The sequence below is a fragment of the Salmo salar genome, unplaced genomic scaffold (assembly GCF_905237065.1).
Source record: "Salmo salar unplaced genomic scaffold, Ssal_v3.1, whole genome shotgun sequence".
Classification (NCBI taxonomy): Eukaryota; Metazoa; Chordata; class Actinopteri; order Salmoniformes; family Salmonidae; genus Salmo; species Salmo salar.
Genome location: NW_025550924.1, coordinates 78,935 through 97,543, shown reverse-complemented (window position 1 = coordinate 97,543; position 18,609 = coordinate 78,935). Strand labels below are relative to the sequence as shown.

Here is an 18,609-nt window from a genome sequence, read left to right as displayed (position 1 = left end):
TCTTGGAGCGTAGATTCCGATTGGTCAGACCTTAACACGGGTGCTTCCTGTTTTTAAGTTTATACCTAATAGGCGGGGAGGAGCAAAATGGAGGCGTGATTTGATTTGCTGAAGGGAAGGATGGGGAGGGCTTTGTAGCCGTCCCAGAAGAGAGAGTGGCAATGATCCAGGGTCCGTGATATGGGCGTGTAGCAATTTCCTCAGATTTCCTTTATTGAAGTCCCCAGCTACGATAAATGCGTCCGCGGGATATGAGGTTTTCCAGTTTGCACAAAGTCCGATGTAGTTCCTTGAGCGCCGTCATGGTGTCGGCTTTGGGAGGGGGATATACTCGGCAGTGACGATGACCGAAGAAAATTATCTCGGGAGGTAACGCGATCGGCATTTGGAAAGGCATTCCAGATCGGGAGAACGAAAGGACTTGAGTTCTTATGCGTTACCACGATCACACCACGACTAGTTAATCATGAAACAAACTTCTCCGCTTTTCTTTTACCCGGAGAGTTCTTGCTTCCTGTCTGCGCGACGGACGGAGGAATGGACAGGGACAATATATCCGTTAGAGAGCCATGATTCCGTAAAACAGAGTATGTTACAGTCCACGATGTCTCTCTGGAAGGAGATCCTCGCCCTGAACTTCGTCTACTTTTGTTGTCCAGGGACTGAACGTTAGCGAGTAATATACTCTGAAGCGGTGGATGTGACGCACGCCTCCTGAATCCAGACTAGGGGCCCCGGCTCCTTCTACCTCTTCTCCAGCGTCAGCGTTATGGTGCAGTTCCCCGAGATGATGAGTAGAGCTGCAAACAAAGGATCCAGGGGCCAGGGATGTTGAATTTCTGACCGGCCAATCTAATCCAAAAGTTATTTCTGGCTGTAGGTAAAAAAAAAAATACATGAAACGTTCTGAGGAAATGATGTAAGAAACAACAACAACCATTTTTTTCCAATCTAAGCCTACGGGAAAGCGTGCGCCCCCTCAGGCCTGGAGTGGAAGCTAAAGTAATTCCGTTACCCAAGAATCGCAAAGTACACTTTTATTGGCTCAAACGAAATGAATAACAGGATGGTAACAGGATGATTGGTTGGCTGTTTGAGCCAATAAAAAGTGTGCTTTACTTTAGCTTCCCTCCAGGCCTGAGGGGGCGCACACGCTCTCTAGTTGGCTTCGATTTGAAAACATGGCAAATAGGAGCGGCAAATATCGTCCGCTATTATCCTCAGTAATTTTTCCATCCAAGTTGTCAGACCCCGGGTGGCTTGTCGTTGTTGATAGACAACAATAAGCTTTTTACTGTCATTATTTTATGTCATTTTTATCTTTGTTTCATAGTGTAGTTTATTTTACTTTTGTTTAGTCACATGATTTCTCAATTTACAGTATGTTTGCCAATCGGCTGTGCAGCCAGACTTATTTGCGATTTTCCTTTTGCCTCATCCCTGTTAACCATATCGATCAACAGGGATTTAACCGTTTTTATAGTTTATATTCTTACTAGTTTAATGCTTATTAGTAACTGCAATGTGCAGCGTCTGGGTTGTTCCTCATTACACACCACAGACCAGCAAATATTATTTATAAAAGTCACCTTATCTTAGAGAGATTTTTACACACAGTTATCAAAACGTTTGTTTGTTGGCACATGGGTTCTTGAGTCTCTACAGTCAGTCTGCATCAGGCAGGTTCACTGATAATGTGTCTCGACACGCACAGCACCAAGACACGCCTCTCTCCTGACATCAACCACGACCCTCCCTGCATCCAGACTCCCAATTTTAAGGGGCTTTATTGGGAAGGGGCATAGGGGAACTTATGTTTACACGGAAAAAGCAAGTGAAGTAGATAATAAACAAATGTGAAATAAACAATAAAAAAAAAAAATGAACCGTAAACATTACTCACATTTTTTTTAAATGTCGTCTTATGTCCGTATACAGTGTTGTAATGATGTGCAAATTGTAAAACTATTCCCTATATAGTGCACTACTATAGACCAGAGCCCTATTCCCTATATAGTACACTACTATAGACCAGAGCCCTATTCCCTATATAGTACACTACTATAGACCAGAGCCCTATTCCCTATATAGTGCACTACTATAGACCAGAGCCCTATTCCCTATATAGTGCACTACTTTAGACCAGAGCCCTATTCCCTATATAGTGTACTACTATAGACCAGGGCCCTATTCCCTATATAGTGCACTACTATAGACCAGAGCCCTATTCCCTATATAGTGCACTACTATAGACCAGAGCCCTATTCCCTATGTAGTGCACTACTTTAGACCAGGGCCCTATTCCCTATATAGTGCACTACTATAGACCAGAGCCCTATTCCCTATATAGTGCACTACTATAGACCAGAGCCCTATTCCCTATATAGTGCACTACTATAGACCAGGGCCCTATTCCCTATATAGTACACTACTATAGACCAGAGCCCTATTCCCTATGTAGTGCACTACTATAGACCAGAGCCCTATTCCCTATGTAGTGCACTACTATAGACCAGAGCCCTATTCCCTATATAGTGTACTACTATAGACCAGAGCCCTATTCCCTATATAGTGCACTACTATAGACCAGAGCCCTATTCCCTATATATTGCACTACTTTAGACCAGAGCCCTATTCCCTATATAGTACACTACTATAGACCAGAGCCCTATTCCCTATATAGTGCACTACTTTAGACCAGAGCCCTATTCCCTATATAGTGCACTACTATAGACCAGAGCCCTATTCCCTATATAGTACACTACTATAGACCAGAGCCCTATTCCCTATATAGTGCACTACTTTAGACCAGAGCCCTATTCCCTATATAGTGCACTACTATAGACCAGAGCCCTATTCCCTATATAGTGCACTACTATAGACCAGAGCCCTATTCCCTATATAGTGATACTATAGACCAGAGCCCTATTCCCTATATAGTGTACTACTTTAGACCAGAGCCCTATTCCCTATATAGTGCACTACTATAGACCAGAGCCCTATTCCCTATATAGTGCACTACTTTAGACCAGAGCCCTATTCCCTATATAGTACACTACTATAGACCAGAGCCCTATTCCCTATATAGTACACTACTATAGACCAGAGCCCTATTCCCTATATAGTGCACTACTTTAGACCAGAGCCCTATTCCCTATATAGTGCACTACTATAGACCAGAGCCCTATTCCCTATATAGTGCACTACTTTAGACCAGAGCCCTATTCCCTATATAGTACACTACTATAGACCAGAGCCCTATTCCCTATATAGTACACTACTATAGACCAGAGCCCTATTCCCTATATAGTACACTACTATAGACCAGAGCCCTATTCCCTATATAGTACACTACTTTAGACCAGAGCCCTATTCCCTATATAGTGCACTACTTTAGACCAGAGCCCTATTCCCTATATAGTGTACTACTATAGACCAGGGCCCTATTCCCTATATAGTGCACTACTATAGACCAGAGCCCTATTCCCTATATAGTGCACTACTATAGACCAGAGCCCTATTCCCTATATAGTGCACTACTATAGACCAGGCTCCATAAGGCTACTGTTCTAGGTAGGAGGCTTCTTGTGTCTGTGTGGGAAAAAACAAGCCCTGCTCCTTTTGCTTCTCTCGCCCCCTCTCCTCACCTCCCCACCCCTCACCCCTTCTCCTCCCTCCCTCCCCACCTCTCACATCCCCCTCTCCTCCCTCCTCATCTCTCTCCTGCCCTGTGCTGTGTAGTGAGGGGAGTGGAGGAGGCTGGGAAGGGAGAAAACAGTGAGCTCATGGTTCAGTCCAGAGGACAGATCAGTGGTCACATCCTGCTGCTGTCAGCATCCTGGATGAACCTTCCTCACCTCTCTCCCACTCCTCTCCCTCCCCCTCTCTCTCCCTCCCCCTCCCCCTCTCTCTCTCCCATTCCTCTCTCTCCCACTCCTCTCCCTCCCCTCTCTCTCCCTCCCCTCTCTCTCCCACTCCTCTCCCTCCCCCTCTCTCCCACTCCTCTCCCTCCTCCCTCTCTCTCCCTCCCTCCTCCCCCTCTCTCCCTCCCTCCTCCCCCCTCTCTCTCCCATTCCTCTCTCTCCCTCCTCTCTCTCCCTCCACTCCTCTCTCTCCCTCCACTCCTCTCTCTCCCTCCCCTCCTCTCTCTCCCTCCCCTCCTCTCCCTCCACTCCTCTCTCTCCCTCCCCCTCTCTCTCTCCCATTCCTCTCTCTCCCTCCTCTAATCCCACTCCTCTCTCCCTCCCCTCCTCTCCCTCCCCTCCTCTCTCCCACTCCTCTCCCTCATTGTTTTTCCATGACGGGCCAGATATAGAGGGGGAGAACAGAGGACAACACTGCAGGACAAGGACAACCTCCTCAGTGGTCTCCAGGATTGTCTCACTATATGCCAGACAGCAGTGTGTCTGTCGCTTCTATCCAGCCTTGTGTTACTCTGGTGTGGAAGAGGTATTGATTTGGAATCAGAGTTCTCCTCTGTCCTCCTCCAGGCTCAGGATGTCCCAAATGGCACCCTATTCTCTCCTTTCTCGTCCCTCTCCTCTCCTTTCTCGTCCTTCTTCTCTCCTTTCTCGTCCCTCTCCTCTCCTTTCTCGTCCCTCTCCTCTCCTTGTCTCGTCTCTCTTCTCTCCTTTCTCGTCCCTCTCCTCTCCTTTCTCGTCCCTCTCCTCTCCTTGTCTCGTCTCTCTTCTCTCCTTTCTCGTCCCTCTCCTCTCCTTTCTCGTCCCTCTCCTCTCCTTTCTCTTCTCTCTCCTCTCCTTGTCTCGTCTCTCTTCTCTCCTTGCTCGTCTCTCTTCTCTCCTTTCTCGTCCCTCTTCTCTCGTCTCTCTACTCTCCTTTCTCTTCTCTCCTTTCTCGTCTCTCTTCTCTACTTGTCTCGTCTCTCTTCTCTCCTTTCTCGTCTCTCTCCTCGCTCTATATAAGAGTAGGGTGCCATTTGGCACGGAGCCTGAGTGATGAACAACCTCTGTGGTGATTCTCTCCTCCAATCAGCATCAGGGGGAAAGAGTTGTAGAGGTTCTGTTGTGACCCGACACAGCAGGGTAGTGGTTCTGTTGTGACCCGACACGGCAGGGTAGAGGTTCTGTTGTGACCCGACACGGCAGGGTCGAGGTTCTGTTGTGACCCGACACGGCAGGGTCGAGGTTCTGTTGTGACCCGACACGGCAGGGTAGAGGTTCTGTTGTGATCCGACACGGCAGGGTAGAGGTTCTGTTGTGATCCGACACGGCAGGGTCGAGGTTCTGTTGTGACCCGACACGGCAGGGTCGAGGTTCTGTTGTGACCCGACACGGCAGGGTCGAGGTTCTGTTGTGACCCGACACGGCAGGGTCGAGGTTCTGTTGTGACCCGACACGGCAGGGTCGAGGTTCTGTTGTGACCCGACACGGCAGGGTAGAGGTTCTGTTGTGACCCGACACGGCAGGGTAGCGGTTCTGTTGTGACCCGACACGGCAGGGTCGAGGTTCTGTTGTGACCCGACACGGCAGGGTCGAGGTTCTGTTGTGACCCGACACGGCAGGGTCGAGGTTCTGTTGTGACCCGACACGGCAGGGTCGAGGTTCTGTTGTGACCCGACACGGCAGGGTCGAGGTTCTGTTGTGACCCGACACGGCAGGGTCGAGGTTCTGTTGTGACCCGACACGGCAGGGTCGAGGTTCTGTTGTGACCCGACACGGCAGGGTCGAGGTTCTGTTGTGACCCGACACGGCAGGGTCGAGGTTCTGTTGTGACCCGACACGGCAGGGTCGAGGTTCTGTTGTGACCCGACACGGCAGGGTAGAGGTTCTGTTGTGACCCGACACGGCAGGGTAGCGGTTCTGTTGTGACCCGACACGGCAGGGTCGAGGTTCTGTTGTGACCCGACACGGCGAGGGTCGAGGTTCTGTTGTGACCCGACACGGCAGGGTCGAGGTTCTGTTGTGACCCGACACGGCAGGGTCGAGGTTCTGTTGTGACCCGACACGGCAGGGTCGAGGTTCTGTTGTGACCCGACACGGCAGGGTCGAGGTTCTGTTGTGACCCGACACGGCAGGGTAGCGGTTCTGTTGTGACCCGACACGGCAGGGTAGCGGTTCTGTTGTGACCCGACACAGCGAGGGATGGCAGGGTCTTTACACACACTTTCTTCATGCGTCTCTCATTCTCATCTCTCTCTCTCTCCACGCTCTATTACCCGGCGAAGTTAAAGCTCAGTGTTTCACTTCCTCTCTCCTCTCCTGTGTCCAACTGTGCTGGCAGCGTCTCTCCCGTCTTTTCAGAACAAGGTCATCCACTCCTAACCGACTCTGGAGACCAGACCAGAGGTAGCTTCCTGTCTCCTCTCCTCTCTACAACACTAACTGACTCTGGACACCAGACCAGAGGTAGCTTCCTGTCTCCTCTCCTCTCTACAACACTAACTAACTCTGGAGACCAGACCAGACAAGGTAGCTTCCTGTCTCCTCTCCTCTCTACAACACTAACTGACTCTGGAGACCAGACCAGACCAGGGTAGCTTCCTGTCTCCTCTCCTCTCTACAACACTAACTGACTCTGGAGACCAGACCAGAGGTAGCTTCCTGTCTCCTCTCCTCTCTACAACACTAACTGACTCTGGAGACCAGACCAGAGGTAGCTTCCTGTCTCCTCTCCTCTCTACAACACTAACTGACTCTGGAGACCAGACCAGACCAGAGGTAGCTTCCTGTCTCCTCTCCTCTCTACAACACTAACTGACTCTGCAGACCAGACCAGACCAGAGGTAGCTTCCTGTCTCCTCTCTACAACACTAACTGACTCTGGAGACCAGACCAGAGGTAGCTTCCTGTCTCCTCTCCTCTCTACAACACTAACTAACTCTGGAGACCAGACCAGACCAGAGGTAGCTTCCTGTCTCCTCTCCTCTCTACAACACTAACTGACTCTGGAGACCAGACCAGAGGTAGCTTCCTGTCTCCTCTCCTCTCTACAACACTAACTGACTCTGGAGACCAGACCAGACCAGAGGTAGCTTCCTGTCTCCTCTCCTCTCTGCAACAGTAATTGACTCTGGACACCAGACCAGGCCAGGCCAGAGGTTGCTTCGGTATTCAATGTTTGTCCAGGTCCTCAGGGTGTCGGGAGGTGTCTTCAGTCCTGGTCGCTAGGGGCAATGAGAGGGAGGTGTCTTCATTCCTGGTCGCTAGGGGCAATGAGAGGGAGGTGCCTTCAGTACTGGTCGCTAGGGGCAATGAGAGGGAGGTGCCTTCGGTCCTGGTTGCTAGGGGCAACGAGAGGGAGGTGCCTTCGGTCCTGGTTGCTAGGGGCAACGAGAGGGAGGTGCCTTCATTCCTGGTCGCTAGGGGCAATGAGAGGGAGGTGCCTTCAGTACTGGTCGCTAGGGGCAATGAGAGGGAGGTGCCTTCGGTCCTGGTTGCTAGGGGCAACGAGAGGGAGGTGCCTTCGGTCCTGGTTGCTAGGGGCAACGAGAGGGAGGTGCCTTCAGTCCTGGTAGCTAAGGGCAATGAGAGGGAGGTGCCTTCAGTACTGGTCGCTAGGGGCAATGAGAGGGAGGTGCCTTCGGTCCTGGTTGCTAGGGGCAACGAGAGGGAGGTGCCTTCGGTCCTGGTTGCTAGGGGCAACGAGAGGGAGGTGCCTTCAGTCCTGGTAGCTAAGGGCAATGAGAGGGAGGTGCCTTCAGTACTGGTCGCTAGGGGCAATGAGAGGGAGGTGCCTTCAGTCTCCTGGTCGCTAGGTGCAATGAGAGGGAGGTGCCTTCAGTCCTGGTCGCTAGGGGCAATGAGAGGGAGATGTGAATGCATGTGATATTTGCTTGACTCAAACATTTCGACAAAATCTATGGGCTTAAAAAACATCAGCTGACATGGGCTAGTTGATCTGGAGATATCTGGCAGGTTATAAATATCTCTAAGGTCTGTAATGACTGATCTACACCTTGTACATTCTACTGTTATAGCTTTTTGGGTGGTGGGGGCCCTCGGCTGGTTAGCTAGGTGTTGTGGTTGGGGGGGCCCTCGGCTGGTTAGCTAGGTGTTGTGGTTGGGGGGGCCCTCGGCTGGTTAGCTAGGTGTTGTGGTTGGGGGGCCTCGGCTGGTTAGCTAGGTGTTGTGGTTGGGGGGGGCCCTCGGCTGGTTAGCTAGGTGTTGTGGTTGGGGGGGGCCTCGGCTGGTTAGCTAGGTGTTGTGGTTGGGGGGGGCCTCGGCTGGTTAGCTAGGTGTTGTGGTTGGGGGGGGCCTCGGCTGGTTAGCTAGGTGTTGTGGTTGGGGGGGGCCCTCGGCTGGTTAGCTAGGTGTTGTGGTTGGGGGGGGCCCTCGGCTGGTTAGCTAGGTGTTGTGGTTGGGGGGCCCTCGGCTGGTTAGCTAGGTGTTGTGGTTGGGGGGGGCCTCGGCTGGTTAGCTAGGTGTTGTGGTTGGGGGGGGCCCTCGGCTGGTTAGCTAGGTGTTGTGGTTGGGGGGGGGCCTCGGCTGGTTAGCTAGGTGTTGTGGTTGGGGGGGGCCAAGTGAGATGTGAGAGTACTGAAGTGAGATCTATCTATCTATCTATCTATCTATCTATCTATCTATCTATCTATCTATCTATCACTTTTTACTCCTTTTTGTCCACAATTTCATGGTATCCAATTGGTAGTTACAGTCTTGTCCCATCGCTGGAACTCCTGTACGGACTCAGGAGATGTGAAGGTCGAGAGCCGTGCGTCCTCTGAAACGCGACCCTGCCAAGCCGCACTGTTTCTCTCTCGACACACTGCCGCACCAATGTGTCGGAGGAAACACCATCCAATGACTGTAGTCAGCTTGCAAGGTGCCCGGGCCCGCCACAAGGAGTCGCTAGACCGCGATGGGACAAGGAAATCCTGGCCGGCCAAACCCTCCCCTTAACCCGGACGAAGCTGGGACAATTGTGCGCCGCCTCATTGGTCTCCCGTTCACGGGCCGGTTGTGACACAGCCTGGGGGTTCGAACCCCGGGGCTGTAGTGACGCCGCAAGCGCTGCGATGCCGTTTAATAAACCACTGCGACACTTTTGAGACCATGAGCTCTTGTTGCTCATGAGAGCAGTCAGGTGATGGGTGAGCCATGGTCACTGATGACTAGTGTGTGTGTGTGTGTGTGTGTGTGTGTGTGTGTGTGTGTGTGTGTGTGTGTGTGTGACTATTCTCAGTAGCCTGAGTCTCTGTCAGGTGGAAAAGTTGTTGTTGATGATGATGATGATGAGTAGGAGATTTCCTGGAAGCAGCGTCCACTTGGCTGGAGGGTTTCATATACAGCTGAAGTGTCTGTTTGCTCAGCCTCCGAGGGAAGATGTGACAGGCTGGCTGCGTTCTGTACTCTGGTGGGAAATTGTTTAGCAGCGCTGTCAGATTATGTTGTGTGTGTTTGTGTGTGTGTTGTGTTGTGTGTGTGTTGAGGCTCTCGAGTGACGCAGCGGGGTTTAAAGACGCTGCATCTCAGTGCTAGAGGGCGTCACTACAGACACCCTGGTTCGAATCCAGGCTGTATCACAAGCGGCCGTGATCGGGAGTCCCGTAGGAACGGCGAACAATTGGCCCGGTGTCGTCCGGGGTTTTGTCCGGTGTAGGCCCGTCCATTGTAAATGTAATCATTTTGTTCTTTTAACTGACTTGCCGAGTTAAATAAAGGTTAAATAAAATTTAAAAAAAATACAAGGATCAGGAAATGTGGTGGTATTTCACTTCCCTGTCGTTCTGTCTGTAGAAACTAGACTCGTCTGAGAGGAACAAAGGCTTCACTTTCAGCATTTTATGGTTTCAGGAGGATTTTCTTTGAGTAATGTACACGCATGTATAAATACAAGTTATTTAAACCAAATGCCCATCGTGACTTTTGACGTCACGTTGGAAGCAAAACAAAGTCGGACAAGCGCTTCAGTAGATTTAAGTTGCACTGAATTGAATCTCACTGTAATGAAATGGCATGGAGGGAATGTGTTTCTCATGAATGAGCAGTTAAACTGAACGGCCATTTTGTGTCAGAAGCTGCTTCCCTCCATTTAGAGAAGAACCCTGTCTGTCTCCGAAATGGTACCCTATTGCCTATATATAGTGCACCAGTGAAACTGTATGGAAATGGAAACTACTGACCCAATGGGCTCTGGTCAAAAGTAGTGCACAATATACAGAGCTTTCAGGAAGTGTTCACACTCCTTGACTTCTTCCACATTTTGTTGTGGAAGTGGGATTAAAATGGATTCTGTTGTCATTTTTTTTGTCAACGATCTACACAAAATACGCTGTGAAAGTGCTTTACAAATTCTAACATTTGTAAAGCACTTATATCTTGATTTAGATAATTAATTATTCAACGCTCTGAGTCAACACATGTTAGAATCACATTTGGCAGCGATTTACAGCTGTGAGTCTTTCTGGGTCAGTCTCTAAGAGCTGTGAGTCTTTCTGGGTAAGGCTCTAAGAGCTGTGAGTGTTTCTGGGTAAGGCTCTAAGAGCTGTGAGTGTTTCTGGGTAAGGCTCTAAGAGCTGTGAGTGTTTCTGGGTAAGGCTCTAAGAGCCGTGAGTGTTTCTGGGTAGGTCTCTAAGAGCCGTGAGTGTTTCTGGGTAGGTCTCTAAGAGCCGTGAGTCTTTCTGGGTAGGTCTCTAAGAGCTGTGAGTCTTTCTGGGTCGGTCTCTAAGAGCTGTGAGTCTTTCTGGGTAAGGCTCTAAGAGCTGTGATTCTTTCTGGGTAAGTCTCTAAGAGCTGTGAGTCTTTCTGGGTAAGGCTCTAAGAGCTTTCCACATCTGAATTGTGCAATATTTACCCATTTAAAAAATATATATTTTCTAAATTCTTCAAATTCTGTCAAGATGGTTGTTGATCTTTGCTAGACAGCCATTTTCAGATCTTGTCATAGATTTCCAAGCAGATTTAAATGAAACCTGTAACTCGGCCACTCAGGAACATTCACTGTTGTCTTGGTAAGTAACTCCAGTGTAGATTTGACCTTTGTGTTTTAGGTTATTGTCCTGCTGAAAGGTGAATTCCTCTCCCAGTGTCTGGTGGAAAGCGGACTGAACCAGGTTTTCCTCAAGGATTTTGCCTGTGCTTAACTCCATTTTGTTTCTTTTTTATCCTGAAAAACTCCCCAGTCCTTAACGATCACAAGCACACCCATAACATGATGCAGCCACCACTATGCTTGAAAATATGGAGAGTGGTACTCAGTAATGTGTTGTGTTGGATTTGCCACAAACATAACACTTTGTATTCAGGACAAAAAGTTAATTGCATGGACACTTTTTTTTTTGCAGTTTTACTATCTTGTTGTAAACAGGATGCATGTTTTTAGAATATTTTTTTTAATTCTGTACAGACTTCCTTCTTTTCACTCTGTCATTTAGGTGAAATCCCCGAGTGGTTTCCTTCCTCTCCGGCAACTTAGTTAGGAAGGACGCCTGTATCTTTGTAGTGACTGGGTGTATTGATACACCATCCAAAGTGTAGTTAATAACTTCACCAGGCTCAAAGGGATATATTCAATGTCTGCTTTTAAAATCTTTTTTTTACCCATCTACCAATAGGTGCCTTTCTTTGCAACGTAAAACCTTCCAAGTCTTTGTGGTTGAATCTGTGTTTGAAATTCACTCCTCGACTGAGGGACCTAACAGATAATTGTACGTGTGGAGGTACAGAGATGAGGTAGTCATTAAAAAAATCATGTTCAACACTATTATTGCACACAGAGTGAGTCCATGCAACTTATTATGTGACTTGTTCAGCACATTTTTTTTACTCCTGAACTTATTTAGGCTCGCCATAACACAAGGGGTTGAAAATATATTGACTCAATACATTTCAGCTTTTCATTATGAATTAATTTGTTTAAAAAAATTCCTAAAAACACAATTCCACTTTGGTATCGTGGAGTTGTGTGTGTGTGTGTGTGTGTGTGTGTGTGTGTGTGTGTTAGTGAGTGTAGATCAGTGACCAAATAAAATGTGATCCATTTTTAAATTCAGGCTGTAACACGACAACATGTGGAATAAGTCCAGGGGTATGAATACTTTCTGAAGGCTCTGTATGGGTGCCGTTTAGGATGGCAGAACATCATCTCACCTCCATTCTATCTGCCTGAGGACAAAGCCAATAAGCCTCTTAAGACATATTACAGTAGACTGTTTCTCTACGAGTTTACTGTAAATCAGGAGTGGCATATTACAGTAGACTGTTTCTCTACGAGTTTACTGTAAATCAGGAGTGGCATATTACAGTAGACTGTTTCTCTACGAGTTTACTGTAAATCAGGAGTGGCATATTACAGTAGACTGTTTCTCTATGAGTTTACTGTAATATGCCACTCCTGATTTACAGTAAACTTCATAGAGAAACAGTCTACTGTAATATGCCATCTCTGATTTACAGTAACTCAGAGAAACAGTCTACTGTAATATGCCACTCCTGATTTACTGTAAACTCATAGAGAAACAGTCTACTGTAAATGCCACTCGTGATATTACAGTAGACTGTTTCTCTGAGTTTACTGTAAATCAGGAGTGACATATTACAGTAGACTGTTTCTCTGAGTTTACTGTAAATCAGGAGTGGCATATTACAGTAGACTGTTTCTCTACGAGTTTACTGTAAATCAGGAGTGGCATATTACAGTAGACTGTTTCTCTGAGTTTACTGTAAATCAGGAGTGGCATATTACAGTAGACTGTTTCTCTGAGTTTACTGTAAATCAGGAGTGGCCCTGTGCCGTCCTCCTCTTGATCTGATAACTGTGATAGGACCTTTCCAGGGTGTTTTAAGGATGACCTTTGACCTCTCTGTGTTTCCTTCCAGGGTGCTTTAAGGACTGACCTCTGACCTCTCTCTGTTTCCTTCCAGGGTGCTTTAAGGACTGACCTCTGACCTCTCTCTGTTTTCTTCCAGGGTGTTTTAAGGACTGACCTCTGACCTCTGTTTTCTTCCAGGGTGTTTTAAGGACTGACCTCTGACCTCTGTTTTCTTCCAGGGTGCTTTAAGGACTGACCTCTGACCTCTGTTTTCTTCCAGGGTGTTTTAAGGACTGACCTCTGACCTCTGTTTCCTTCCAGGGTGCTTTAAGGACTGACCTCTGACCTCTGTTTTCTTCCAGGGTGCTTTAAGGACTGACCTCTGACCTCTGTTTTCTTCCAGGGTGCTTTAAGGACTGACCTCTGACCTCTGTTTCCTTCCAGGGTGCTTTAAGGACTGACCTCTGACCTCTGTTTTCTTCCAGGGTGTTTTAAGGACTGACCTCTGACCTCTGTTTCCTTCCAGGGTGTTTTAAGGACTGACCTCTGACCTCTGTTTTCTTCCAGGGTGCTTTAAGGACTGACCTCTGACCTCTGTTTTCTTCCAGGGTGCTTTAAGGACTGACCTCTGACCTCTGTTTCCTTCCAGGGTGCTTTAAGGACTGACCTCTGACCTCTGTTTCCTTCCAGGGTGCTTTAAGGACTGACCTCTGACCTCTGTTTCCTTCCAGGGTGTTTTAAGGACTGACCTCTGACCTCTGTTTCCTTCCAGGGTGCTTTAAGGACTGACCTCTGACCTCTGTTTCCTTCCAGGGTGCTTTAAGGACTGACCTCTGACCTCTGTTTCCTTCCAGGGTGCTTTAAGGACTGACCTCTGACCTCTGACCTCTGTTTCCTTCCAGGGTGCTTTAAGGACTGACCTCTGACCTCTGACCTCTGTTTTCTTCCAGGGTGCTTTAAGGACTGACCTCTGACCTCTGTTTTCTTCCAGGGTGCTTTAAGGACTGACCTCTGACCTCTGTTTCCTTCCAGGGTGCTTTAAGGTCTGACCTCTGACCTCTGTTTTCTTCCAGGGTGCTTTAAGGACTGACCTCTGACCTCTGTTTCCTTCCAGGGTGCTTTAAGGACTGACCTCTGACCTCTGACCTCTGTTTCCTTCCAGGGTGCTTTAAGGACTGACCTCTGACCTCTGACCTCTGTTTTCTTCCAGGGTGCTTTAAGGACTGACCTCTGTTTTCTTCCAGGGTGCTTTAAGGAGTGACCTCTGACCTCTGACCTCTGTTTTCTTCCAGGGTGCTTTAAGGACTGACCTCTGACCTCTGTTTCCTTCCAGGGTGCTTTAAGGACTGACCTCTGACCTCTGTTTCCTTCCAGGGTGCTTTAAGGACTGACCTCTGACCTCTGTTTTCTTCCAGGGTGCTTTAAGGACTGACCTCTGACCTCTGTTTCCTTCCAGGGTGCTTTAAGGTCTGACCTCTGACCTCTGTTTCCTTCCAGGGTGTTTTAAGGACTGACCTCTGTTTTCTTCCAGGGTGCTTTAAGGACTGACCTCTGACCTCTGTTTCCTTCCAGGGTGCTTTAAGGAGTGACCTCTGACCTCTGACCTCTGTTTCCTTCCAGGGTGCTTTAAGGAGTGACCTCTGACCTCTGACCTCTGTTTTCTTCCAGGGTGCTTTAAGGACTGATCTCTGACCTCTGACCTCTGTTTTCTTCCAGGGTGCTTTAAGGACTGACCTCTGACCTCTGTTTTCTTCCAGGGTGCTTTAAGGACTGACCTCTGACCTCTGTTTCCTTCCAGGGTGCTTTAAGGACTGACCTCTGACCTCTGTTTTCTTCCAGGGTGTTTTAAGGACTGACCTCTGACCTCTGTTTCCTTCCAGGGTGCTTTAAGGAGTGACCTCTGACCTCTGACCTTTTCCTTCCAGGGTGCTTTAAGGACTGACCTCTGACCTCTGTTTTCTTCCAGGGTGCTTTAAGGAGTGACCTCTGTTTTCTTCCAGGGTGCTTTAAGGAGTGACCTCTGACCTCTGACCTCTGTTTTCTTCCAGGGTGCTTTAAGGACTGACCTCTGACCTCTGTTTTCTTCCAGGGTGCTTTAAGGACTGACCTCTGACCTCTGTTTCCTTCCAGGGTGCTTTAAGGTCTGACCTCTGACCTCTGTTTTCTTCCAGGGTGCTTTAAGGACTGACCTCTGACCTCTGTTTCCTTCCAGGGTGCTTTAAGGACTGACCTCTGACCTCTGTTTCCTTCCAGGGTGCTTTAAGGACTGACCTCTGACCTCTGTTTCCTCCCAGGGTGCTTTAAGGACTGACCTCTGACCTCTGTTTCCTTCCAGGGTGCTTTAAGGAGTGACCTCTGACCTCTGACCTCTGTTTTCTTCCAGGGTGCTTTAAGGACTGACCTCTGACCTCTGTTTTCTTCCAGGGTGCTTTAAGGACTGACCTCTGACCTCTGTTTTCTTCCAGGGTGCTTTAAGGACTGATCTCTGACCTCTGTTTTCTTCCAGGGTGCTTTAAGGACTGACCTCTGACCTCTGTTTTCTCCCAGGGTGCTTTAAGGACTGACCTCTGACCTCTGTTTCCTTCCAGGGTGCTTTAAGGACTGACCTCTGACCTCTGTTTTCTCCCAGGGTGCTTTAAGGACTGACCTCTGACCTCTGTTTTCTCCCAGGGTGCTTTAAGGTCTGACCTCTGACCTCTGACCTTTCTCCCAGGGTGCTTTAAGGTCTGACCTCTGACCTCTGACCTCTGACCTTTCTCCCAGGGTGCTTTAAGGCCTCTGACCTCTGACCTTTCTTCCAGGGTGCTTTAAGGACTGACCTCTGACCTCTGACCTTCCTTCCAGGGTGTTTTAAGGACTGACCTCTGACCTCGTTCCTTCCAGGGTGCTTTAAGGACTGACCTCTGACCTGCTGTTTCCTTCCAGGGTGTTTTAAGGACTGACCTCTGTTTCCTTCCAGGGTGCTTTAAGGTCTGACCTCTGACCTCTGACCTTTCTTCCAGGGTGCTTTAAGGACTCCTCTCCTCTGACCTTGTCTCCCGGGTGCTTTAGCGCCGCATCGTGTTCTGGACATGGATGTTCTCCACGTACTTCATGGAGAAGCTGTCGCCGCGGGAACAGGACGACATGTTGTTTTACGTCCGCAGGAAGCTGTCATACGTCAGCCCCGACCAATCAGAGGGCAAGAAGGTGAGCGAGCGAGAGGAGTGTGAGTGTGAAAGAGAGAGTGAGACAGTGAATATAGAATGTTATAGTGTCCCCATATGGTTGGGAGTGTCCCTCCCCATATGGTTGGGAGTGTCCCTCCCCATACGGTTGGGAGTGTCAAACCTCCCCATACGGTTGGGAGTGTCCCTCCTCCCCATACGGTTGGGAGTGTCCCTCCTCCCCATACGGTTGGGAGTGTCCCTCCTCCCCATACGGTTGGGAGTGTCCCTCCTCCCCATACGGTTGGGAGTGTCCCTCCTCCCCATACGGTTGGGAGTGTCCCTCCTCCCCATACGGTTGGGAGTGTCCCTCCTCCCCATACGGTTGGGAGTGTCCCTCCTCCCCATACGGTTGGGAGTGTCCCTCCCTGCCCATACGGTTGGGAGTGTCCCTCCTCCCCATACGGTTGGGAGTGTCCCTCCCTCCCCATACGGTTGGGAGTGTCCCTCCGTCCCCATACGGTTGGGAGTGTCCCTCCGTCCCCATACGGTTGGGAGTGTCCCTCCGTCCCCATACGGTTGGGAGTGTCCCCCCCTCCCCATACGGTTGGGAGTGTCGTCCCCCCTCCCCATACGGTTGGGAGTGTTCCCCCCCCTCCCCATACGGTTGGGAGTGTCCCCCCCCTCCCCATACGGTTGGGAGTGTCGTGTTCCCCCCTCCCCATACGGTTGGGAGTGTCCCCCCCCCCATACGGTTGGGAGTGTCCCCGTCCCGCCCATACGGTTGGGAGTGTCCCGCCCCGCCCATACGGTTGGGAGTGTCCCCCCGCCCATACGGTTGGGAGTGTCCCCCCCTCGCCCATACGGTTGGGAGTGTCCCCCCTCGCCCATACGGTTGGGAGTGTCCCCCCCTCGCCCATACGGTTGGGAGTGTCCCCCCTCGCCCATACGGTTGGGAGTGTCCCCCCTCGCCCATACGGTTGGGAGTGTCCCCCCTCGCCCATACGGTTGGGAGTGTCCCCCCCCCATACGGTTGGGAGTGTCCCCCCTCCCCATACGGTTGGGAGTGTCCCCCCCTCCCCATACGGTTGGGAGTGTCCCCCCTCCCCATACGGTTGGGAGTGTCCCCCTCCCCATACGGTTGGGAGTGTCCCCCCCTCCCCATACGGTTGGGAGTGTCCCCCCCTCCCCATACGGTTGGGAGTGTCCCCCCCTCCCCATACGGTTGGGAGTGTCCCCCCTCGCCCATACGGTTGGGAGTGTCCCCCCTCGCCCATACGGTTGGGAGTGTCCCCCCTCGCCCATACGGTTGGGAGTGTCCCCCCTCGCCCATACGGTTGGGAGTGCCCCCCCATACGGTTGGGAGTGTCCCCCCCCATACGGTTGGGAGTGTCCCCCCCCATACGGTTGGGAGTGTCCCCCCTCGCCCATACGGTTGGGAGTGTCCCCCCTCGCCCATACGGTTGGGAGTGTCCCCCCCTCCCCATACGGTTGGGAGTGTCCCCCCCTCCCCATACGGTTGGGAGTGTCCCCCCCCTCCCCATACGGTTGGGAGTGTCCCCCCCTCCCCATACGGTTGGGAGTGTCCCCCCCCTCCCCATACGGTTGGGAGTGTCCCCCCCTCCCCATACGGTTGGGAGTGTCCCCCCCTCCCCATACGGTTGGGAGTGTCCCCCCCTCCCCATACGGTTGGGAGTGTCCCCCCTCCCCATACGGTTGGGAGTGTCCCCCCCCATACGGTTGGGAGTGTCGCCTCCCCCATACGGTTGGGAGTGTCCCCCCCCATACGGTTGGGAGTGTCCCCCCCCATACGGTTGGGAGTGTCCCCCCCATACGGTTGGGAGTGTCCCCCCTCGCCCATACGGTTGGGAGTGTCCCCCCTCGCCCATACGGTTGGGAGTGCCCCCCCTCCCCATACGGTTGGGAGTGCCCCCCCTCGCCCATACGGTTGGGAGTGCCCCCCTCCCCATACGGTTGGGAGTGCCCCCCTCCCCATACGGTTGGGAGTGCCCCCCCTCCCCATACGGTTGGGAGTGTCGTCCCCCTCCCCATACGGTTGGGAGTGTCGTCCCCCTCCCCATACGGTTGGGAGTGTTCCCCCTCCCCATACGGTTGGGAGTGTCCCCCCCTCCCCATACGGTTGGGAGTGTCGGTCCCCCTCCCCATACGGTTGGGAGTGTTCCCCCCCCCATACGGTTGGGAGTGTTTCCCCCCCCCATACGGTTGGGAGTGTCCCCGTCCCGCCCATACGGTTGGGAGTGTCCCCCCTCGCCCATACGGTTGGGAGTGTCCCCCCTCGCCCATACGGTTGGGAGTGTCCCCCTCGCCCATACGGTTGGGAGTGTCCCCCTCGCCCATACGGTTGGGAGTGTCCCCCCTCGCCCATACGGTTGGGAGTGTCCCCCTCGCCCATACGGTTGGGAGTGTCCCCCCTCGCCCATACGGTTGGGAGTGTCCCCCCCTCCCCATACGGTTGGGAGTGTCCCCCCCTCCCCATACGGTTGGGAGTGTCCCCCCCTCCCCATACGGTTGGGAGTGTCCCCCCCCTCCCCATACGGTTGGGAGTGTCCCCCCTCCCCATACGGTTGGGAGTGTCCCCCCTCCCCATACGGTTGGGAGTGTCCCCCCCTCCCCATACGGTTGGGAGTGTCCCCCCCCCCCATACGGTTGGGAGTGTCCCCCCCTCCCCATACGGTTGGGAGTGTCCCCCCCTCCCCATACGGTTGGGAGTGTCCCCCCCTCCCCATACGGTTG

The 18,609-nt window shown here is 51.4% G+C and overlaps 1 protein-coding gene across 1 annotated transcript in view; it reads left to right on the top strand.

Moving 5' to 3' along the window:
* LOC106594004 (uncharacterized protein KIAA0930 homolog) overlaps positions 1-18,609 on the top strand; it is a 95,180-nt gene that overhangs the window by 12,992 nt on the left and 63,579 nt on the right. The window contains exons 2-3 of the mRNA XM_045714038.1: positions 7,094-7,689; positions 15,761-15,898. Of these exons, the coding sequence (XP_045569994.1) occupies positions 7,094-7,689; positions 15,761-15,898 (734 nt within the window). The remainder of the gene's footprint in view (positions 1-7,093; positions 7,690-15,760; positions 15,899-18,609) is intronic.